General features: G+C 41.7%; 1 protein-coding gene across 9 annotated transcripts in view; it reads right to left on the bottom strand.

The window, feature by feature from the left end:
* Positions 1 to 741: 741 nt before the first annotated feature.
* Positions 742 to 25,359, bottom strand: part of UPF3A (UPF3A regulator of nonsense mediated mRNA decay) — a 29,394-nt gene continuing 4,776 nt past the window's right edge. Inside the window, exons 6-10 of one of the 9 annotated variants that reach the window (XM_036832090.1) lie at positions 22,362 to 22,417; positions 22,090 to 22,272; positions 13,582 to 13,742; positions 11,570 to 11,864; positions 742 to 1,861 (exon numbers count right to left, since the gene is read on the bottom strand). In XM_036832090.1, the coding sequence (XP_036687985.1) occupies positions 1,709 to 1,861; positions 11,570 to 11,864; positions 13,582 to 13,742; positions 22,090 to 22,272; positions 22,362 to 22,417 (848 nt within the window). In that variant the 3' untranslated portion in view covers positions 742 to 1,708. Of the gene's footprint in view, positions 1,862 to 11,569; positions 11,865 to 13,581; positions 13,743 to 22,089; positions 22,305 to 22,361; positions 22,418 to 23,201; positions 23,523 to 25,359 lie in introns of those variants that run through there. The other 8 variants (XM_036832091.1, XM_036832092.1, XM_036832093.1 and 5 more) reach the window with 8 other exon arrangements.

Here is a 25,359-nt window from a genome sequence, read left to right as displayed (position 1 = left end):
TTACGCATTAAGACTAAAAGACATTACTCGCCTTTTTACTGTGATCTTCTCACGGGTGTATAGTGGAGTTTTCCAGAGGCTAGAATGATGTGTGTTGATGTTATTACTCTGACAGCTATAAAAGGAACATGTGTTTATGTATTCTTGTGCTTAAACATTTTTGCTTTAATTTTGAATACAGTAAACATCAATAGATATAATCTAGCTAATAAACAAAAGTCCTTTGGGGTTGTTAATAATTCTTAAGAACGTAAAGTGTTCCTGAGACCAAAAAGTATAACAACCATTGTTTTAAACCATGAATCTTGAACACTAACCAACTGTGGCCCACAGGCCAAATATGGTGTGCTGCCTGTTTTTATATATTAAGTTTTATAGGAACACAGCCCTGCCCATTCATTTTCTATTGTAAATGTATTTTAAGGCTCACTATGATGGCAGAGTTTAACCGTTGTGACAGAGACCGTATAGCCTATAAAGTCTAAAGTGGTTACTATCTAGCCCTTTTCAGCCAGAGTTGATGCTGCTGGATCACCTGGAACTCACTGAATCCACAGCAAGTTCTTCTCTCCCCTCCCCCACCTTCTGGAGCTCATAAGTCAAGAACAAGAGCACAGCAATGCTTGAAACTGACTGTATGTCTAACAGTCAGAGGTTTTTTTTTAATAATAAATAAGTCTCAGTTTTTTTAAAACATTTTATATTTTATAAAGAATAGATATAATAAGCAAAATATTCAGATGATTAAAGCTGCATTTTAAAAAGCAGTATTTTGTTACATATAATTCTATATAGGAAAAGTACCATAACTGGAGTTCAAATTCATAGCAACCAAAATTTTTATTTAATAAATGGTTCAAAGCACAGTGCCAAAAGCATTAACATTTAAAAATTTCACTAAAAGGAAAAAATACTGTAGAATGCACAGCTGCAGAAAGCTACATTAAGTTATCATAAAACTGCCTCAGACTGCAAAAAGAAAAACTCCAGATGCGATACCTAATTATTCCTCTCTAAAATAATGCCATTTATGTTATAAACCACGAGCACGCCATCAAAAGACTGGAACTATTTTTGTTAATTCAGTGGCCATATTGTTAAAAGGGCAACAATTAAAGCTGTTGGGCTTTATACAGTGTTAAAGTTCCTATCAGAGGGAATACAGCACAACAGACTTCAGCTAATCCTTATGACAGAAGGTGCATGAATGACTGAATTACAATGGTTATAAGAAATGAGAGCTGCTCACTTTCCAGAAACTACAGCTCACAGAAAACCAACAAAAAGCACAATGAGATACAGATAACTGACTTAAAAATGTGTAAAACTGAAAGTCCAAGTTATTCCTACAACATGTTTAAAGTGCTTCAGAATTCACACTGATACAATAATAGCTTTCTTCTGGTTTTGGTCATACTTTTCTGCTTTCTGAAGGAGATTATTTTTCTTCTGCTTTGGCTAAATTATATATACTAGTTTATATCAGAAATGGCAAAATCTATAACTCTGTTCAAAGTTTTAAAAGATCGCTTGAGAATGGTTTCTAGGTATTTCTACGCCACCTTTATAGTTCTAGTTTCTCTATAAGGAGTAAATTCACCTTGTCGGTTTTATTCCAGGCTAATTTATGCACTTCCAGAAGGAATGCCCTCTCTAATCCACAGAGTGTGGGTGGGAGACCACCCACGTCACCAACATGCACATTGACTCACTCTGCCTCTTTGCTCTTCTCAGCTCCAGCCCCTGTTGAATCTTCCACCTCACCCCTCCTCCTGTCACGGCCCTCCTCAGGGGATCTTCCATCACATTCACGGGCTCGGATGCCACCTCTGGGCTGGTACAGCTGCAAGCCTGGTCGGTCCTGCCAGGACAGAGGGCGTGTTACTCTTCCAAGGGCCAGAAATACAGGAGGAGGCAACAGCTCTACCTATTTCTAGGGCCTGATAATCCTAATTATCTAAAGAAAATCAGTCTTGCAGCTAAAAATCAGCCTTTTTCACAGCACTATCTCAGAAATCAGGCATTTTGAGATTAAAAAAAAAAAAGAGCCATGAAAAGAAAGACAGTTAATAATAACTTGGAAGTAAAGTTAGCGTCTGGGAAAGTGTTACCGCTCAAAGCCAGAACTCTGTGGAATTAATACAATCACGGCAATTCCCTCCTATTCTGAGAGCTGAAAACTCAAATGCCCTCATCTCAGCCCCTCAAACTCGCCACACAGGGTGGATGCAAAGTCTGGAACAACGTGACATGCGGCATGGTCTCTAGAGAGATGGCTCTTTAGAGCTATGAACTGAACAGTCACACACATTTGTAATTAGCAATTCCTGTGCAGCTCATTCCTCAGCTGCCCCTTCATGGAAAACGCTAACCAGCTATCACACGAATCTCTTGGAGGTGGTGGGTACAAACACTCCTGGGTAAAGCACACGGAATGAAATGAAACTGCTTCAGGGCATGAGGAAAGCAAAGCCGGGGAAGGACAAAGCGATTCTACAGGCCAGGACCAGCCTTGGGGAAGCCAGCTCTCTGCCGTGGACCCACCCCTGAGGGGGCCGTCTGCTTACGTGGGCGGCGCAGCGGCCTTAGCCTTCCACGGCCACCTGGGAGACAGGGCAGTGTGACTCAGGTGGGCACGTCCTATGCTGTTTCTCCAGGGCTCACCACTCACCTTTGCCCACTCCTGGGCTGTGTGTGGAGGCCCCACAGTCACCACCATGGGGTTTACCAGAATGTTCTTTTCCTTAATATCAGCCTGGCCAATGAGAAGGGTGGGAAAGGGCTTGGCAGGCCGTGCAGACCCGAATCCCGTGTAGACAGAGAGGCAGGCTTCACACACCACCTCTGCCTGGGGCCAAAAGCATGGCTCTGCTTTCGCAGGGTAACGTCTGTGTGTACAGACGGATTCTAGAAGGACATCACAACTCACCTCGTGAGAAAGGAGCTATGACACATAGCACCTTATTACCACTACAGCACCACAGCTTTAACTGAGCCGAAGAGTCACCTCAGGTTCCCACTCCCCAAGCTGTGCCAATAGCCAAGTCACTCGCTGCTGCTAAATGCAGAGGCAGGTGAAAAACCAGTGCTCATGTGAACGAACCCAGCAGAAAGCCCTGAGGTTACAGTAACTGCAGAAACCTCTGAGTGTATGGACGGGGCCGGTCAAGGCTGAAGATGAGTAGACTCCCTCTGGCTAGGGCTGGCCTTGCCTTCACTGCAGACACTTTAAAAATCAACATAGTGGGACTTCCCTGGTGGCGCAGTGGTTAAGAATCCACCTGCCAATGCAGGGGACACGGGTTCGAGCCCTGGTCCGGGAAGATCCCACATGCCGTGGAGCAAATAAGCCCGTGCACCACAACTACTGAGCCTGCGCTCTAGAGCCCGCGAGCCACAACTACTGAGCCCGCACACCTAGAGCCCACATTCCGCAACAAGAGAAGCCACAGCAAGGAGAAGCCCGCGCACCACAACAGAGTAGCCCCTGCTCACCGCAACTACAGAAAGCCCGCGCGCAGCAATGAAGACCCAACGCAGCCAAAAATAAATAAATAGATTTATAAAAAATATAAATAAATAAATAAAAATCAACATCGCTGATACCCACCATCCCCTGGATGGATCTGTGGGGGTTATGCTGAGTGAAAAAGCCAGCCTCAAAAGGTTACATGCTGTGTTCCCATTTCTACAGCTTCCTGAAATGATAGAATCAGACACAGGACAGAGGGAGGCTGCCAGGGTCAGGGGTGGCGGGAGAGGTGGATACGGCCTGCAGCCCAGGCCTCCGTCCCCTCAGCTCACCTGGACGCCAGGCTGTGAGGGCTGACCAGCACCATGGGGCCGGGCCTGGCAGGGAGATGACCCCATTACAGTGCTTCTCTGCAACGATGTGATCCCAATCCCATGCCGGTTGTGCAGAGCTGACCTGGGCGTTTATGGCCACCTCATTATCCACTAATAATCAGAACAGTCTTGGGGGGATCAAGATGGAGGAGGACATGGAGCTCACCTCGCCCCCACAAACACATCAAAAATACATCTACCTGTGGAACGGTTCTCACAGAAACTGGCAGAAGACCCCCTACACAGCCAAAGCTGCAAGAAAGAGCTCCATGTAACCGGGCTGGACAGAAGAAAAGGCATCGGGTCAGGACCTGTGCCCCGGGGAGATCTGTAAGGAGGAGAAAGTCCTCGTGGGTGGACCCTCGCCCTGGGGAGCAGGCAGGCTGAGCAACAACCTGGGCATCCCAGTCCTGGGGTCCCGCACGGAGGAGACGGCCCCCCTGCCTGCTGGGAAATCCGCTGAGACAGACAGAGGCACTGGAGAAGCTGTGACTCTAATCACAAGGAGTGCCTGTGTGCAGCGTGCTGACAATCAGGGTGGAGAGAGCTTTGCAGTCGCAGCTGCCACCTCTCTGCACTCCAGATCTGAAGGCGTGAACACCCTGGCAGGGCTCACTGCACACCACAGCCTGGCGTGAGATCTGGGCAGAGACTCGGTCTAGCAGTGCAGAGACAGACCTGTGTCTGGGGTGGGGTCCAGGTGGGGCGGCGACAGCCATTGTCAGTGGGAGCCCCTGGCTCCGCCCAGCCCTCACGGCAGCTTAGTGCCGGATGTGGGGCAGACAGGTCTCCCACAGCAGCGCAGCCACCTCAGTTCCTGTACCCGCAACGTCCCAACCCCCAGCCCCAGCCTACTCCACACCACAGCCTCGCGTGAGATCTGGGATGAACACACCAGAGAAAGGGATGCGACTCCGGGCTGCTTCCGAGCAGAACTGTGGACACCTACACAGGTGACGCCTAGGTCCTCTGTGGCCTCACCTGCTTCAGCACTCACCTCCTTTGGGGCAGACACTCAAGAGCAACAGAGCCTGATCGAACTCAACCCTCAGAGCTCCTACTCCAACAACTGGGGAGCAGAGCCCCCGCCCCCGACAGGGCAGTGACAGCCACGGAGCAGAGAGGAGGCCCCACCTCACACCCAGCCCAGGCTCTGGATAGTACAACACTGACCACACCCCTATCAAGGGGCTTACAGACAGCACACCCTGAGGAATGACGTGGCTGGCGGGCATACCAAAACCAGCCCTTGCACCAAAAACACTGAATACACACAGTCTGCACAGGGACATTCCCACATAAAAACACACTTTCAAGACCACAGTAGATAACTGTTTCTCCTAAATTCTTAGAGACAGAAAATTAAGTAGGATGAAAAGGCAGAGGAACTCCCAATTAAAAGAACAAGAGAAATCCCCTGAAAGAACAAATAATGAAACAGAGCTCATCAGTCTACTAGACCCCAGGTTCAAAAAGGAGGTAATAAAAGTGCTACCTGAATTAAGAAAGATTATTGATAGAAATGTATATCACTGTAACAAGGAACTAGAAACTATAAAGATGAACCAACCAAAAATAGACAATTGCTGAGAGAAAAAACAATCAAGCAATGAACAGCAGACTAAGTGACGCAGAAGAATGTATAAGTGATCTGGAAGATGGAGTAATGGAAATCACCCAATCAGAGAAGCAGACAGAAAGACAAATTAAAAAAAAATGAAAACAACATATGAGATCCATGGGATAATATAAAATGTGCCAACCTACACATAATAGGGATTCCAGAAGGAGAAGAGAGAAAGAAGGGGATTGAAAATGTATTTGAAGAAATTATGGCTGAATACTTCCCAAACCTAAAGAAGGACACAGATATCCAGGTATAGGAAGCACAGAGGGTCCCAAACAGGATGAATCCAAACAGACCCACACCAAGACACATAATTAAGATGACAAAAGTGAAAGATAAAGAGAGGATTCTAAAGGTAGCAAGAGAAAAACAAAGAGTTAGTTACAAGGGAACCCCCAGAAGGCTATTAGCTGATTTCTCTGCAGAAACTTTCAGGCCAGAAGGGAGTGGCATGATATACTCAAAGTCCTGAAAGGGAAAAACCTGCAACTAGGATACACAGCAAGATTATCATTTAGAATAGAAGAAGATATAAAGAATTTCTCAGACAAGCAAAAACTAAAAGAATTCAGCAATACTAAACCTACCCTAAAAGAAATATTGAAGGGTCTTCTCTAAATAGAAAGGAAGCAAGGATCTATAGGAAAGGCAAGTATATAAAATGATTGAAGATCACTTAAATAAGCCAGTACATAGGTTAAAAAACAATAAAAAAAATTGTAAAAGCAATTATAACTACAATTAACAGTAAAAGGATAAGCATGAACATGTAAAACAGGACATTACAAGTCATAACATGTGGGGGAGGGGAGTTTTAAAATGTAAGTATTTTGGAATGTTTTTGAACTTGAATTACTATCAGTGTAAAGAAAGTAGATATAGTGATGGGTTAACATACTCAAACTCCATGGTAACCACAAATAAAAAATACACAGTAGATTCACAAAAACCAAAAAGAAAGAAACTCAAGCATACCACGAAAGAAAATCATCAAGCCACAAAAAGAAAAACAAAAAGAAGAAATGAACAAAGAACTACAAAAAACAACTGGAAAACAAGGATTAAAATGTCAGTAAGTACATATTTATTGATAATTACTTTAAATGTCAATGGTCTAAATGCTCCAATCAAAAGAGTGGTAGATTGGATAAAAAAAACAAGAACCTACAATATGCTGCCTACAAGAGACTCACTTCAGGGTGAAAGACACACACAGACAAAGTGAGGGGATGGGGAAAGATATTTTATGCAAATGGAAATGACAAGAAAGCGGAAGTAGCAATACTCAGATCAGACAAATTAGACTTTAAAACAAAGGCCATAAAGAAAGACAATGAAGGGTATTATATAATGATAAAGGGATCAATACAAGAAGAGGATATTATACTTGTTAACATACATGTACCCAATATAGGAGCACCTAAATATGTAAAACAAATACTAACAGACATAAAGTGTGAAATTGACAATAATATAATAATAGCAGGAGACTTTAACACCCCACTGACATCAGATCCCTGGACCAATCATCCAGACAGAAAATCAAGAAGGCAACAGAAATCCTAAATGACACAATAGACTAGTTGGACTTAACTGATATCTACAGGACACTGCATCCAAAAAACCCCAGAATACACATCTTTTCAAGTGCGCATGTTACGTTCTCTAGGACAAACCATGTATTAGGTGACAAAACAAGCCTCAACAAATTTAAGAGGACAGAAATTACTTCAAGCATCTTTTGTGACCACAGTGGTATGAAACTAGAAGTCAACCACAGAAAGGAAAATGGGAAAAGAATGAACCCATGGAGACTAAACAACATGCTACTAAAAAACCAATGGGTCAACGATAAAATCAAAGAAGATATCAGAAAATACCTTGAGACAAAAAAAAATGAAGACACAACCTTACAAAAATCTACGGGATGCAGCAAAAGCAGTTCTAAGAGGCAAGTTCATAGCGATACAGGCCTTCTTCAAGAAACAAGAAAAATTTCAAATAAACAACCTAACCTACCACCTAAAAGAATTAGAAAAACAAGAACAAACAAAACCCAAAGCTAGCAGAAGGAAGGAAATAATAAAGATCAGAGAGGAAATAAATGAAATAGAGATTAAAACAACAACAGAAAAGATCAATAAAACCAAGAACTGGTTTTTTTAAAAGATCAATAAAATTGACAAGCCTCTAGCCAGGCTCCCCAAGAAAAGAGAGAGGACCCAAATAAATAAAATAAGAAATGAAAGACATGAAAATAACAACCACATAATAATACCACAGAAATACAACAAATCATAAGAGAACACTATGAACAGTTATATGCCAACAAATTGGACAACCTAGAAGAAATGGACAAATTTCCAGAAATATACAGCCTAACAAAACTGAGTCAAGAAGAAACATATAATTTGAACAGACGAATCACTGGATGTGAAATAGAATCTGTAATAAAAAATAACTCCCTACAAACAGAAGTCCAGGACCAGACAGCTTCAGTGGGAAATTCTACCTCACATACAAGAACTTATGCCTATCCTTTTCAAACTATTCCAAAAAATTGAAGAGGAGGGAACACTCCCAAATTCATTCTATGCAGCCACCTTCACCTTGATACCAAAACCATACAGAGACTCTACAAAAAAAGAAAATTATAGGCCAATATCTTTGATGAATATAGATGTTAAAATCCTCAACAAAATATTAGCAAATCAAATCCAATAACACATAAAAAGGATCATTACACCATGATCAAGTTGGATTCATTCCAGGCTTGCAGGGATGGTCCAACATATACAAATCCATCAATGTGATACACCACATTAACAAAAAGAAAGAGAAAAACCACATGATTATCTCAGTAGATGCACAAAAAGCATCTGACAAAATTCAACATCCATTCATGATAAAAACTCTCACCAAAGTGGATATAGAGGGAACGTATCTCAACATAATAAAAGCAGTTTATGGCAAACCCACAGCCAACATAATACTCAACGGTGAAAACATAAAGCCTTCTTGCTAAATTCAGGAACAAGACAAGGATGCCCACTCTCACCACTTCTATTCAACATAGTATTGGAAGTCCTAGCCACAGCAATCAGACAGGAAAAAGAAATAAAATGTGTCCAAATTGGAAGGGAAGAGGTACACTGTCATTATTTGCAGATGGCATGATACTTTCTATAGAGAAACCTAAAGTCTCCACACATAACTATTAGAACTAATAAATGAATTCAGCAAGGTAGCAGGATACAAAATTAATATACAGAAATCTGTTGCGTCTCTTTACACCAATAATGAAATATCAGAAAGAGAAAGTAAAGAAACAATCGCATTTAAAATCATGTCAAAAAATAAAATACCCAGGAATAAATTTAACCAAGGAGGTGAAAGATCTATATGCTGAAAACTATAAAACATTGATAAAGGAAATTGAAGATGATACAAAGAAATAGAAAGATTTCCCATGTTCTTGGATCAGAATAATTCATACTGTTAAAATGGCCATACTACCCAAAGCAATCTACAGATTTTATGCAATCCCTATCAAAATACCCATGACATTTTTCACAGAACTAGAACAAATAATCCTAAAATATATATAGAACCACAAAAGGCCCAGAAGTTCCAAAGCAATCCTGAGGTAAAAGAACAAAGCTGAAGGCATAACCCTTTCAGATGTCAGATTATACTACAAAGCCACAGTAATCAAAACATCATGGTACAAAAAACTGACATATGTATCAATGGAACAGAATAGAGAGCCCAGAAATAAACCCACACACCTATGGTTAATTAATCTATGACAAAGGAGGCAAGGATATACAATGGAGAAAAGACAGTCTCTTCAGCAAGGGGTGTTGGGAGAGCTGGACAGCTACATGTAAATCAATGAAATTAGAACTCTCCTTCACACCATATACAAAAATAAACTCAAAATTGTTTAAAGACCTAAATATAAGACATGACAGCATGAAACTCTTAGAAGAGGACATAGGCAAAACATTCTCCGACAGAAATCGTAGCAATATTTTCTTAGGTCAGTCTCCCAAGGCAAAAGAAATAAAAGCAAAAATAAACAAATGAGACCTAATTAAACTTAAAAGCTTTTGCACAGCAAAGGAAACCATCAACAAAACGAAAAGACAACCTACAGAAGGGGAGAAAATATTTGTAAATGATGTGACAAACAAGGGGTTAATATCCAAAATACATAAACAACTCATAAAACTCAATATCAAAAAAACAAACAACCCAATCCAAAAAAATGGGCAGAAGACCTAAATAGACACTTTTCCAAAGAAGACATACAGATGGCCAACAGGCACACGAAAAGATGCTCAACGTCACTAATTATTAGAGAAATGCAAATCAAAACCACAATGAGGTATCACCTCACACTGGGCAAAATGGCCATCATTATAAAGTATACAAACAGTAAATGCTGGAGAGGGTGTGGAGAAAAGGGAACCTTCGTTCACTGTTGGTGGGAATGTAAATTGGTGCAGCCACTATGGAAAACAGTATGGAAGTTCCTTAAAAAACTAAAAATAGAGATAACATATTATTCAGCAATACCACTCCTGGGTACATATCTGGAAAACACAAAAACTCTAATTTGAAAAGATACATGCACCCAATGTACACAGCAGCACTATTTACAATACATAAGTCCCCTACATATGAACCTTCAAGTTGCGAACTTTCAAAGATGCAAACGTGTGTTCCATTAACGTCAGGTGTGAGTGAGATTGCAGCCTGCCCTCCATCTCCTATTGCTGACGACCCTTCAACTCTACCATCTCCCACCTCCTCTCCCTCCTCCAGTCAGTAACTCTTCTTGCCTGTTCACTTGATGCCAGCCCCTGTATGCCAGCTGTTGTACTGGACTACTGTACTTTTCAAGGTACTGTATTGTAAGATTAAAAATGTTTTCTTTATTTTTTGTTTTTTTATATATTATTTGTGTGAAAAGTATTATACACCTATTACAGTACAGTACTATATAGCCGATTGTGTTAGTTGGGTACCTAGGCTAACTTTGTTGGACTTACAAACAAATTGGACTTACGAACATGCTCTAAGAATGGAACTCATTCATATGTAGCAGACTTGCTGTAGTCAAGATATGGAAGCAACCTAAATGCTCATCAACAGATGAATGGATAAAGAAGATGTGGTATATATACAATGGAATATTACTCAGTCATAAAAAAGAAGGAAATTCTGCCATTTGCAGCAACATGGATCAACCTAGAGATTGTCATACTAGGTGAAGTTAAGTCAGACAGAAAAAGACAAATACTATATGATATCACTTATATACATAATCTAAAGATAATACAAATGAATCTATATATAAAACAGAAACAGGCTCACAGACATATAAAACAAACTTATGATTATCAAAGGAGAGAGGGAAGGAGGGAGGGACAAATTAGCAGTATGGGATTAACAGATACAAACTACTCTACATAAAAATAGATAAGCAACAAGGATTTACTGTATAGCACAGGGAATTATATTCAATATCTTGTAATAACCTATATTGGGATATAATCTGGAAAAAAATGTCTGAATCAGTTTGCTGTACACTTGAAACTAACACGATATTGTAAATCAACTAAACTTCAATTTAAAAAAATCATAACTCTGTTAATGATGTAAAAGAAAGCACCATGACATGTCATTAATATTTTCCTTACTGTCTTAGGGGTAAAATGTATAATCTTTCCATTACTTATTCTCAAGCAAATAGTGTGAATGTGCCAGTTTTATACTAAATAAAAGGTTCTTTTTCTTTCCTGGTTAAAAAAAAAATTGATTCTCTGAGAAAAGATGATGCTGGTTTCATTTCAGGACTTGGTGCCCTCTCACTGGACAAGAATAACTGCTCTGCAAATACAGACTCTCAGGGCAGTGAGCTCCCTAGGACGCTGTCAGAACCTACGATCCTGCACCTCAAGACACCTCAAGACTCTTGGTTAGGTAAAACATTTCTGCTTGGAAAAGCAGTTGTAAGCCTGCAGGATTACAGCTGACTCTGAGCAGACGAAAACGAAGTGAAAGACTATCCCCAGTGAATAAGAGAACCTTGCTTCCCGTGCGCTCCTTCTCGGCTGCCAGCCCACCTTCACTCTTCTCCCTTCCTGGTGTCTCTGCTGCCCCCACAGGGCCGCCCCCATCCTGGCTCCCCTTCTTCCCTCGGTCTGGGGTGAATCCTTTCCCCCTTTTCAGCTCTTCTGCGCTTCTTCCTGAAAACTTATCCAACTCATGGTGAGCTCTATGTTTTCTGCTGTCATCCAAGTGGTATCTTTGTGCTTCAAGTTCTTTTTCTCGGAATCTTCTCTCCATGTCCCTTTGCTCTTTATCACTGTCATTTTGTGACCTGTGATTCAACACAAATTATCAATAATCTTACATAAACTGCTTGTCAGTTACCTGTCTTCCCTTCCAGACTACAAGTTCAAAAACAGGCAGGGGATATATAAGTCTGCTCACCACTGCAGTGCCAAGTTTGCACACGATGGGCACACGACAGGCATTCAACAAGAAACTTTTGAAAACATGAATAAACAATAGTAATAACAATATTTACTGTTACACTTGAGTCACACATATGTAACAGGCACTATGCTAAGGTACCATATGCACATATTTTTATAATTCTTAGTAAATATAATCCTCCCTTTTTTTACAGATAAAGTAAATGAGACTAAAAGTACTCAAGGGACTTTCCTAGTAGCCCAGATGCACATCCATCGTGACACAGAGCTGGTATTTACAGCTGAGTTTCTGTTCCAAGCAGAGCTAAAATTAACTAAAAAAATTAATGCACACATATATCAAACTGTTAAATGAACAGTAAGTAAATAAGCGGCTGCTTAGCTCATCTGGTTCTTAAAGTCTTTCTCTCCACGAGCCTCACGTACCGTCTGTGGCTCCCCGCACGCAGTGGCCGCAGGGCTGATGGGAACAAAAAGAGCTACAAGCACAAATCTGTGCCAGAAACATGACAAAGGCACTGCTGTATCATAAGCAATAATAAGAGATATGCCTGTAACATAAACCAGAGTGATCATAGATTTGATAGTCATGTACAAATTAATCTTATAAACAAACCAATTAACCAGAACTCCTATAAAGAAGAAAGAAAACCTTTATCACAACTCTGTGCAAGAAAGGTAGTAAGAAGTCATTCCGAGTACTGTGATTCTGGCAAAAAGCAGCCTAATCCCATGACCTTGCCATCTCCCCTCCAAACTCAAATCTACTTCCAGCCACCCCTCTGAGCAGAGTGGTCCTGGGCTCCAGGAAGCTCTGCAGGCGTCCACATGCAGGACATGGGGAGGAGCCCTGGGCCAGGGGAACAAGAATCCCAGCTGCACATGGCCCCCTGACCGTGGACCCAGGAGGGAGGGGCTCCCTGCTCAGAGACTGCCGTGCGTCCTGTCCCCAGAGCACTGCTCAAACTCCTCTCATGGGCCGCTTGTGCGTGAGCAGGCGCAGGACACCCCCGCCGCACAGAGGCAGGGCCGGTGGAACACCAGCATCCAGAGCCGCCGGGCAGATCCTGGCGGGACCGGAGGGCTGACCACTCCAACAGAGGAAGGACAGCACTTGGGACTCCATTTCTGTATCACAGAAGATCTCCAGCGCCTAAAAGTTTGGGCTCTCCAATTTACAATTCTGCAGATACACTGAATGTGGTCTGGAAGATCAAATGGGCAAGATATCTCAAAACACAGAGGAAAATTACAAACTGATAAAAATCACCAAGTAAAGAGAGTGGGAAGAAGATCTTGAAGATGGGAAGTGCAAAGACAGGAACCCAAGAGAATAACCAGGAGAGGAGATAGTGGAGGAAACAATACCAGGACACTTCCCTGTTTGAAGACAGCCTTGAGGAGGCAGACTGAACAGTTCACCATCAGCGTGACTGCTGGCCAAGGAGACAAAGATGTGCGCAAGCGCATCCCAGCAAACTCCTGAATTCCAAGTAGATTATGAAATATAAGCACTCATACTGACAAAGGATATACAACCACAACTCAATGACAATCTTGGGTGCTTAACATGGTCAGAGAAACAAAAGCACGGCTCACTTTTCCCTGAGTTCCTCCAGCGAGCTCTCCAAGGTCTTGGGCTTCATGACTACACAGCTGGGACCGGGTTCCTGTTTCCCATCTCTGGTGTCAATTTCCTCTCCTCTTTCTTTTGGCTTCTCAGTGCTTGACTCCTCTCCCTTTTCTGATTTCTTGAGAAGCTGAGAAATTATAATGCTAGTAAAATATCACTTTAGGAATATATTATAAAAGAAGGTATTTAATAAATAATTTAAAATATACACCAATATTGAGCCCAAATGTTTGAATAGCAAAAAAACATAAGCTAAAGGTCCAATGAACAGGTTTTTGGTTAAATACACAGGGGAACATTCTTTCAATGAAATACTTTCTAGTTATGAAAAACAATTTAGGATAATGTGATAAAAAGATATTATATTAATGAAGAAAAGAATGTTACAAAGTGGAATGATCCAATTCCTATTTGCATGTTGATTCACACACATAGAAAAACGTCTAAAAGGCTTACAACACTGTTAAGAGTTATTATTTTTAGTTGGCAGAAATTAAATTATTTTCTTTCCTTTCATCTACAGGTTCCAGTTTTTCTTAAATGAACAAGTATTACTTTGGTAATAAGGAAAAAAATGTTTTTAAAGGATGGCTTTATATTAATGACTTTGAGAATCGTTTTAAAAACACCTATTACTCTCTTTTGAAACAGATTTAGAAGGTTCCTATGATACATTCATTTTGGTATGAAATTGGGCCTTCCTCCCTGTTCTTGCTCTTTGAACTCTTAAGTACCACAGGTAGAGTCAGTTTGTAGAACATGAACCGAAGTCTACTTGTGAGGATTTTGTTCTCACTTATAAAAGTGAACTTATGTAAGTTGCAGTAGAGAAAAACTATACACAGATACACTTAGACTAAATGAGTTCATTTAAGGATGAAACATAGACTGTCAGGCAAATGCTGCAAGCTGCTTCTCATCAGAGGTGTGGGCTATGTTACCTGCCTATGGGGGATCCTTTCAGACAACAGTGTATCTTTTTTTTAGTTAAAAAAGTAATATATGCAAACCACAGGGGAGTGCAACAGTTTAAGTCTCCATCCATCCAACAAATAATTTTGTGCACCTATGAACTGTTTTTACAATATTTCTAAAACCAAAGCTTTTTCCAGCACCACCTCCCCAGCTGTCCAGCACAGGCTGGGTGTCCTATGACTCAACCCAGTTCTGACACTATCCAACTGGAATCAATGTCAGATCCCACAGGACTGTCCCCACTTCAGAGGCCTGTTGCAAGTCCCAGGTTGTCACCAGTACTTCTGACTGGCCGGCTATAAATTCAGGGGGTTCTTGAATGAGACTGACTCACGGAACTCAGGGAAGTGCTTTACTATTACTGGTTTATTATAAAGGCTACAACTCAGGCACAGCCAGATGGGAGAGATGCACAGGGCTCCCTCGGGCTCCACCCCCTTGGCAGCGGGATATGTGTGTTCACCAGCTTGGATGCTCTTCAAACCCCACGCTTCAGGGACTTCTATGGAGACGCCGTTACACAGGCATCATTGATTAAACCTCTGACCGTTGGTGACTGAACTCAATCTCCAACGTTTTCCCTCTTTAGAGGTGGGGATGGGGCTGGAGGTTCCAATGCTCTAATCACACCTGGTCTTTCTGATGAGCAGCTCCCATCCTGAAGCTATCCAGGGTCCCAGCCACCTGTCAGCTCATTAGCATACAGAGGACACTCCTGTCACTCCAGAGATTACAAGGGTTTTAGCAGCTGTGTGCCATGAACTGGGGTAAAGACCCTGGGCTCAGTGCTAGGAATGCAGTTGTGGGTAAGAGACAAGTGCCCACAATTAAGGACTCACACTTGATAGTCTTGCCAAGGCAGTGGTGGCCATGGGGGTGGGAGAACGGTATACACAGTGACAAAAATAGAAAACTGTGAACCAGATAATCTCAGGTGGTATGAAACGCTACAAACACATGATAAACAGACTAAAAGGACAATGAGGTGTGGGGCAGGGGAGGAGGAGGAATGGTTTCTCAAGGGGGTCAGGGAAGGCAGGGACCAGACAGTGAGGTGGGCCACTCATGAGAGGCCGTGAGTCTGGTGGGGGGAAGCTCCCTGCGAGGGGAGAGGTGGTGGGGGGGAGGGAGCGGGGAAGGCAGCAGGGGTCAGGCCAAGTGTCCCTGGGCAGCCCACATCTGTGCTTGTTCTACATGCATGTAACCTGATCTCACACACACATCTGTTTTTTTTTTTTTATGGTGTGTTAGTTTCTGCTTTATAACAAAGTGAATCAGTTATACATATACATATGTTCCCATCTCTTCCCTCTTGCATCTCCCTCCCTCCCACCCTCCCTATCCCACCCCTCTAGGTGGTCACAAAGCACCGAGCTGATCTCCCTGTGCTATGCGGCTGCTTCCCACTAGCTATCTACTTTACATTTGGTAGTATATATAAGTCCATGCCACTCTCTCACTTTGTCACAGCTTACCCTTCCCCCTCCCCATATCCTGAAGTCCATTCTCTAGTAGGTCTGTGTCTTTATTCCCATCTTGCTCCTAGGTTCTTCATGACCTTTTTTTTTTCTTTCTTAGATTCCATATATATGTGTTAGCATACGGTATTTCTTTTTCTCTTTCTGACTTACTTCACTCTGTATGACAGACTCTAGGTCCATCCACCTCACTACAAATAACTCAATTTCGTTTCTTTTTATGGCTGAGTAACATTCCATTGTATATCTGTGCCACATCTTTATCCATTCATCTGTTGATGGACACTTTAGGTTGCTTCCATGTCCTGGCTATTGTAAATAGAGCTGCAGTGAACATTTTGGTACATGACTCTTTTTGAATTATGGTTTTCTCAGGGTATATGCCCAGTAGTGGGATTGCTGGGTCGTATGGTAGTTCTATTTTTAGTTTTTTAAGGAACCTCCATACTGTTCTCCATAGTGGCTGTATCAATTTACATTCCCACCAACAGTGCAAGAGGGTTCCCTTTTCTCCACACCCTCTCCAGCATTTATTGTTTCTAGATTTTTTGATGATGGCCATTCTGACCGGTGTGAGATGATATCTCATTGTAGTTTTGATTTGCATTTCTCTAATGATTAATGATGTTGAGCATTCTTTCATGTGTTTGCTGGCAATCTGTATGTCTTCTTTGGAGAAATGTCTATTTAGGTCTTCTGCCCATTTTTGGATTGGGTTGTTTGTTTTTTTGATATTGAGCTGCATGAGCTGCTTGTAAATTTTGGAGATTAATCCTTTGCCAGTTGCTTCATTTGCAAATATTTTCTCCCATTCTGAGGGTTGTCTTTTGGTCTTGTTTGTGGTTTCCTTTGCTGTGCAAAAGCTTTTAAGTTTCATTAGGTCCCATTTGTTTATTTTTATTTTTATTTCCATTTCTCTAGGAGGTGGGTCAAAAAGGATCTTGCTGTGATTTATGTCATAGAGTGTTCTGCCTATGTATTCCTCTAAGAGTTTGATAGTGTCTGGCCTTACATTTAGGTCTTTAATCCATTTTGAGTTTATATTTGTGTATGGTGTTAGGGAGTGTTCTAATTTGATACTTTTACATGTACCTGTCCAGTTTTCCCAGCACCACTTATTGAAGAGGCTGTCTTTTCTCCACTGTATATTCTTGCCTCCTTTATCAAAGATAAGGTGACCATATGTGCGTGGGTTTATCTCTGGGCTTTCTATCCTGTTCCATTGATCTATATTTCTGTTTTTGTGCCAGTACCATACTGTCTTGATTACTGTAGCTTTGTAGTATAGTCTGAAGCCAGGGAGCCTGATTCCTCCAGCTCCATTTTTCGTTCTCAAGATTGCTTTGGCTATTCGGGGTCTTTTGCATTTCCATACAAATTGTGAAATTTTTTGTTCTAGTTCTGTGAAAAATGCCAGTGGTAGTTTGATAGGGATTGCATTAAATCTGTAGATTGCTTTGGGTAGTAGACTCATTTTCACAATGTTGATTCTTCCAATCCAAGAACATGGTATATCTCTCCATCTATTTGTATCATCTTTAATTTCTTTCATCAATGTCTTATAATTTTCTGCATACAGGTCTTTTGTCTCCTTAGGTAGGTTTATTCCTAGATATTTTATTCTTTTTGTTGCAATGGTAAATGGGAGTGTTTTCTTTATTTCACTTTCAGATTTTTCATCATTAGTGTACAGGAATGTTAGCAGAAGGAAAGAAATCATAAAGATCAGATCAGAAATAAATGAAAAAGAAATGAAGGAAACGATAGCAAAGATCAATAAAACTAAAAGCTGTTTCTTTGAGAAGATAAACAAAATTGATAAACCATTAGCCAGACTCATGAAGAAAAAAAGGGAGAAGACTCAAATCAATAGAATTAGAAAAGAAAAAGGAGAAGTAACAACTGACACTGCAGAAATACAAACGATCATGACAGATTACTACAAGCAACACTATGTCAATAAAATGGACAACCTGGAAGAAATGGACAAATTCTTAGAAATGCACAACCTGCCGAGACTGAACCAGGAAGAAATAGAAAATATGAACAGACCAATCACAAGCACTGAAATTGAAACTGTGATTAAAAATCTTCCAACAAACCAAAGCCCAGGACCAGATGGCTTCACAGGCGAATTCTAGCAAACATTTAGAGAAGAGCTAACACCTATCCTTCTCAAACTCTTCCAAAATCTAGCAGAGGGAGGAACACTCCCAAACTCATTCTACGAGGCCACCATCACCCTGATACCAAAACCAGACAAAGATATCACAAAGAAAGAAAACTACAGGCCAGTATCACTGACGGACATAGATGCAAAAATCCTCAACAAAATACTAGCAAACAGAATCCAACAGCACATTAAAAGGATCATACACCATGATCAAGTGGGGTTTATTCCAGGAATGCAAAGATTCTTCAATATACGCAAATCAATCAATGTGATACACCATATTAACAAATTGAAGGAGAAAAACCATATGATCATCTCAATAGATGCAAAGAAAGCTTTCGACAAAATTCAACACCCATTTATGATAAAAGCCCTGCAGAAAGTAGGCATAGAGGGAACCTTCCTCAACATAATAAAGGCCATATATGACAAACCCACAGCCAACATGGTCCTCAGTGGTGAAAAACTGAAACCATTTCCACTAAGATCAGGAACAAGACAAGGTTGCCCACTCTCACCACTATTATTCAACATAGTTTTCGAAGTTTTAGCCACAGCAATCAGAGAGGAAAAAGAAATAAAAGGAATCCATACTATACATAGAAAATCCTAAAGATGCCACCAGAAAACTACTAGAGCTAATCAGTGAATTTGGTAAAGTAGCAGGATACAAAATTAATGCACAGAAATCACACATCTGTTTTTAAAGAGCTTCGTGGAAAAGATCGCACAACTCTTTCAGATAACAGTATTTATAGCCTACAATTTATATACAGTATTCGGGAATTTTACTCGTGACTTTGGTAACCTGGCTTCCTACTTCAACTTGAGCTCACTGCTTAGTTTTCAAGTCTCAGAGGAAAATAAACCACTGGGTGGCTCTCCTTGAATCATATTCTTCTTTACTGTTTAAAACAGCCATGAGGACCTCTCTCTGCCTCTTTACTTTTAGGGTATTAATACAAATTCTTTCGGGCTTTCTTTACAGATTTTATTTTTTAGGTTTTCTTTTTTTTTTTTTTTTTTATTTGAATTCTCTAGATGAATCTTAGGTCAGAGATCCCCAAATTGAGCACAGACGCTCATTAAAGGCTACGCTTGGTGGGCTTCCCTGGTGGTGCAGTGGTTGAGAATCTGCCTGCCAATGCAGGGGACACGGGTTCAAGCCCTGGTCTGGGAAGATCCCACATGCCGCGGAGCAACTAGGCCCATGAGCCACAATTACTGAGCCTGCGCGTCTGGAGCCTGTGCTCCACAACAAGAGAGGCCACGATAATGAGAGGCCCGCGCACCGCGATGAAGAGTGGCCCCCACTTGCCGCAACTAGAGAAAGCCCTCGCACAGAAACGAAGACCCAACACAGCCATAAATAAATAAATAAATAAATAAATAAATAATTTAAAAAAAAAAAAAAAAAAAAGGCTACGCTTGGAGTCAAATATGTACTGTCAGGTCAGAACACCAGACACTCGAAGGACAGAGCTGTAGGCGTCTCATGTCACTGGGGTTTAATCTGCCACCAGGATTCTGTTTTACCAGATTCAATAAGACTAAGCCTTTGTCTTGCTGTGCCTATGTTTTGGTTTCTTTTTTACTATATGAAGAGTCCTACAGTTACTTTTACTGACATAATTTGTTTTTATTTCTTTGGTTTATTTCGGATTCTAATTCCATATTCAAACATGTAAAAATAAAATGCTATATTCCAAATACTGTAAGTCTTACTTAAAATTATAGTCAAAATTGTAGGCTACTTGTTTTAATGATTCTTCCTGAAAAACTCTCAAAGCTGTTGACAAAAATGCTTTTCAGAATATAAAGCATTAGGTGCTATTATTCTTTGCTGAGAAAGGTAAAGGAAAAGGTTAGACAATATTTGCATACCTGTAGATGTATACCTACTTCGCCCCTGGTCATGACAGAGCTGACTTTCTAAGATGACAAAGGCCTTCCCGTAATATTAAGGTTTCATTTTATTATCCTTCAAGGGCTGTTAATTTATACTGTTGAGACTATGTATGATTGTTATAGGAAGTATATCTGCTACACTTTTGTTATGAAGAATTGTGTTCATACTTAAACCACATGGACAAACAGAAGACACTCTCAGAGTTGTTTCCAGAGGGACACCCTGGCTATGCCCAGTATTAGGTCCATGTCCTGGCAGAGGTGGGATGGATGATCTTCATTTAATAATCTTGGCTGGGTTCCTCAATTTCATCAATGTTATTATCAGATTATGAGATTTTAAAACTACATAGATCTGTAACAATTGTCATCAAAGCCAAAATGAAGGAAACCACTCTGGCTGATTTCTTGTGGGTCAAACGGCTACCTACTCATCTTGCCCACTGAGGTTTTATCTTTGCAGTAAATGTGCTGCAGCAATGTGACCTGGCCCACACCTTCCATCAGGTTGAGTTTTTCAGCAAATCCTTAAACTTAAAAAGAGACATTTCAAGAAACAGTCTTCAGAGATTATGTTATTCATTAGTGCTGTTCATCAGATATTTCAGGTTTTCCTCCTAGCACTTGCAACGTCCCTCAGCTTGAGATTAGGTGGAGACGTGCACCGTGTTTTGGCCAGTGAAATGTGGGCAGATGGGACCTGTCACTTCCGTGTCGAAGGTTTAAGAACCAGTGTGCAATCTGCTGTGTTACACACCCCCTTCCCCTTCATAACGATTGTGGAAGCAAGTGCAAGATGGAGCCTCATCAGCTTGGCTCACTGAAAGGCTATGATGAGCAATGCACAATGGACACGTAATGTGAACAAGAGGAGAACTTGAGCTGCATGAAACCAATGAGATCTTGAGACTATTTTTACTGCAGCATAACCTAGTCAGTCCTGATCGATATAAACGGCTGTGTGTTTCATAGGAATATGGTTAAGAAATTCCCTCCATTGCTAGTGAACCCCATATGACCACCTATGAGAGACATTGTTTTAGAAGCAAAGGCCTAGAAAAAGCTTTGCTTTCCTTGAAGAAATGGCATGTTTTCTCCTCATGGATAATGAAAACTACGTTTCTGATCAACTTTTCTGTTTTTGACTGCCGAGCATATCAGAAACTAATCTATGGCTCAACTATGGCAACTGTGATCTCTTCCCTATCCTTTCCTTTCTACCTCTGTTCCCGCAAGTCCCGACCTTTCATTTTTTTCCTTTATATTATACAATTTTAGTGAATCCCTAAAAGGCACCTTAAACCCTTTGTGGAAGAGGTAAGATTCACATGAGGTTGAAATCTAGGCTTAAAGTCATCTGAGCAGAATACTAAGAAGGTAGGGGCTGACCCCAATTTGGGCAATAAATTTTACATAGAGAATAATTCCCTCTATGGGAATTAAACCACCCTCCTAAATGAATGCATCAGTCAAAGGAAAAATTGGGCAAGAGATGTAGAAACCATTGCTGCTACCACAAAAGAAATGATACAACCCAGTTCTATGAGTCAGTCGGCATAAAGAAAGGCCAGTAGACCCAAAGCCAGTGGGTTTCCAATGTGTCGTTTTTTAGTCAGGAAATCTTTCTTGAAAGGCAAATATAAGCAGAAGCCCAGCCTATGACATTTAAATGTGGGCTCCTCTGGGTGAAGTGCTTCTGTCACACCCAGGAACCTGGTCCTCGCCCACTCTTCCACCCATGTGGTAGCCCAAACACAGCATGCTCAAGAAGCCCCTGGGGCTCAGGGAACACCATCTGAGAACTACTGTCATAGAACAGAGAAAAAGAACAATAATAGTGAAAGACTAATGAAAATGTTCTGAAAGTTCTGAAGAGCTAAAATACCTAAAAGGCTGAACTATTTTTGGAAAAAAGAAATAAAATGTCTCCTCAAAATTACCTTCATCCTTACTTCTTTCTCAGCAGTTTTCTTCTGTTTTTCTGCTGCTTTCCTCTTACATTTCTCCTCTTCCCTTCTCCTTCTTATCTCTTCTTCCCTTCTCCTTCTTATCTCTTCTTCCCATAAGTGTTTCCTTTCCAACTCCCTCCTCCTCCGTTCTTCTCGCTTTTCTTCTCGAATTCTCTAAAGATGTGGAAAGTATGTGTATAAATTGTCTGCACGGACATGATGGGGACAAGAAGGCTATTCATTGGGTAAAAGGCCAGACCTACCTGCTTTTCTAATTTTCTATTTTTAATATATTCCAAAAGAGGCGTGGTTCTTCTAGCTAAAATACAAAAATTGCAATGTAGTATTTAATTCTAAACTAAGATTTCTTTAAATACTTGCTTTCAATTTAATCTTTAAAATAATTAAGGGAAGATTATATCATTTTAAAACTTACATGAGCCTACACTGTATTTGGGGGAGCTCCTACTCTATCACTATAAAGTCAAGTAATTTGGAGGTACTGACAGTCTTATACACACTAGGCATTTAATTCCTGATTCTTAAGCGAGTCCCATACATTACTCACAAAAATGGTATAAAGCAAAAAAGCAAAATGAAAACAATACATTAAACTTCCCAAACTTTATAACATATTTATATACAGACGGCCCTCCATACCCACTGGTTCCACATCCGCAGATTCAACCAACTGTGGATCAAAAATATATGGGAAAAAAAATTCCAGAAAGTTCTAAAAAGCAAAACTTTGACTTTGCAACTCAGTGGCGACTATTTCCACAGCATTCACAGTGTACCAGGTATTACAAGTAATCTGGACATGACTTACAGTATACAGCAGGACGTGGGTAAGCTGCGTGCAAATATAACGCCATTTTATAGAGGGGACTTAAGCACCCACAGATGTTGGTACCCATGAGGCCAGGGCGGGGCTGGAGAGGAGTGAGGACTCTGCCCTGCACTGTGGTGGTTCTGGGCTTGTCAACTAGGGCAGAGCTGAGACCCACCTGGCTGGGGCTGGGGAGCTGATGCTGAGGCCCCACCTGCCTTCCCTCCTTTCTTACAAACACCTGCCTTGCTCCCCGAAAGGACTGATGTGGTGGGTAAATGGGACCCTGTATAAGAAAGTGCTTTACAAACCATAAAAGTGTATCATTTACTAAACAGAAGATGCACAACCACGCAGTACCACACTGATTTAACCAACAGCAGAACCGTTCTCGCTTACTAGGCTTGGCGACAACCACCTACGAGGAAGCCAGTCCCACGATTGCTGAGTCTCGGAGCTGGGACCTGAGCCCAGGCCTGTCTGCTCTAAAGACCCTGATGTGCCCGCACTAACCTGCAACTTCACAGTGACCGAACATCTGCATTCAACCCACACCGCTCAGCCCTGACCACAAGAATCCACTAAAGGTCAAAATCTAAGAAAAGAAAAAGGCGTTTGCCATGAATTGCCGGATTAAGACTAGATTTAAATAGGCAGAAAGAGGAATCACAAAGTTCTATAGTCTCGTCCTGGGCTAGTGGATTCTAAGTCACATTTGTTCATTCAGTAAATAATTACGGAGCACCGACTGTGCACCGAGCACTGGGCGAGGGAACAGGAGAGGACAGGCACGTCCCTCCTCTGCAGGAGGGTGGCTGGACTCTTGGCGGGGGGGGATGTGTGTGTGATCAGCAAGTGGATATCTAACAACTGCCCAGAAGTGAAAGATCTTGCTACTTCCCTGCAGCAGCCCTGTACAAGGGCATTTAAGAAGCAGGAAAGAAACAGGATGAGGAAGGTGAGTTCTGTAAATAATTTCTAATTTGCTGCTTCGTGTAACTCTTCTTAAATTTACCATTTTCTACAGTGAAATCGCGATTTGCCCTCAATACTGTTTCTTCCCCATGTCAGTCCGGGTGCCATAACCCACTGACCTGCTCAAGTCAGGCTCCTGGAGGCCTTGATCCTTTCTGCTTTCTTACCCTCCCACCCAATCCTCAGCCAGTCTGGTCAGTTCAACCTCCAGAACACATGCTGACTCTGCTGCCCTCGTCCAAGCAGCCTTCCTTGATGACAGCAAGAGCCTCCTAACCAGAGCCCAGCTTCTCCATCTTATGGAGCAACCAGAGTGACGGGGAAAAAAATCAATCAGACCACATCACTCCCTCGGTCCCCAGCTGTCCCTCAAATAAAATCCAGCCCATCATGCTGTGGTCCCACCTCTCCAGCTACTCTGCTCCTTGCCCACCATGTGCCAACCACACAGGCGTGTGCCCCACTCCTGCAGGCCCAGACCTCCAGCCTCCAGCCCTTGTGTTTGGAGTTCCCTCTTCTTCTGTCTCTTGGCCCAGCTCAAATACGGTCTCAGAGGGGCCTCTCTCTCTATCCCATTCTTCTATTCCATTACGTCTGTGGCACTTATCACAGGTGGAAATGCTCTGGCTTGAGCATTTCTGCATGTGTTTGCTACAGTCACCCCAGTAGGAGGGCAGCTGCATGAGGGCTGAAGCCTGTGTATCCTGTTCCGGTGCTGTCCCCGTGCCCAGGCTCAGAGTCGGTACCCAGTCAACATGTGCTAAGCACATCTCCATAAATTCTTTAGTGAATAAAGATCCTTTGAGCCACACATTAAATCACCTCTTATAAAATATAAAACTTCATTATTAGACTAATGAAGAATGCTTCAATAATGTTAACCTTTTTTATTAATTTACTCAACACATATTTACCAAATACCTAAACTTGTTCAAGCAATGTGTTACATCCTAAGACTACAAAGACAAAAATACATTTCTCTTGGGGGGGTGGAGAGACAAAGTGAGAGGAGAGTTAATGCAGAGGGAGACAGACAAATAAGAAGATACATTATAAACAGTGTAACCATTCTGTCCTGTAAGTCTTAGTGGGTGAGCAGGAGGTAGGCATGGGGAAGGGAGGGCAGAACAGGTGGGAGGAGCGCTGGGCTGCAAGGTGAGGCCCCACCCCAGCAGAGGCAGGAAGGGAGACACTCCAAGCATGTTCGGGAGAGACAAGCAGGTTGCCTGATAGAGAAAGGAGTTTCAAGTCTACTCTTGAGTTCTGGGGGAATGCTACTAGGAGAGAGCCATTTCCAAAATATTCCACTCGGGGGTAGAGGGTTGAAGGCCTGATTCAAACCAGATTCTGTGCTCTGGCTGGGCTTACCCACTCATCTGCCTCACTCACTCAGGGGCCTTGATAGTTTTTTGAACAACAGCAAGATGACCTCATACTTAAGCAAAGCATCTCCTGCT

Source organism: Balaenoptera musculus, chromosome 18 (genome assembly GCF_009873245.2).
Source record: "Balaenoptera musculus isolate JJ_BM4_2016_0621 chromosome 18, mBalMus1.pri.v3, whole genome shotgun sequence".
Lineage (NCBI taxonomy): Eukaryota > Metazoa > Chordata > Mammalia > Artiodactyla > Balaenopteridae > Balaenoptera > Balaenoptera musculus.
Note: the sequence above shows the minus strand (reverse complement) of the source record. Positions and strands in the feature narration are given on the sequence as shown.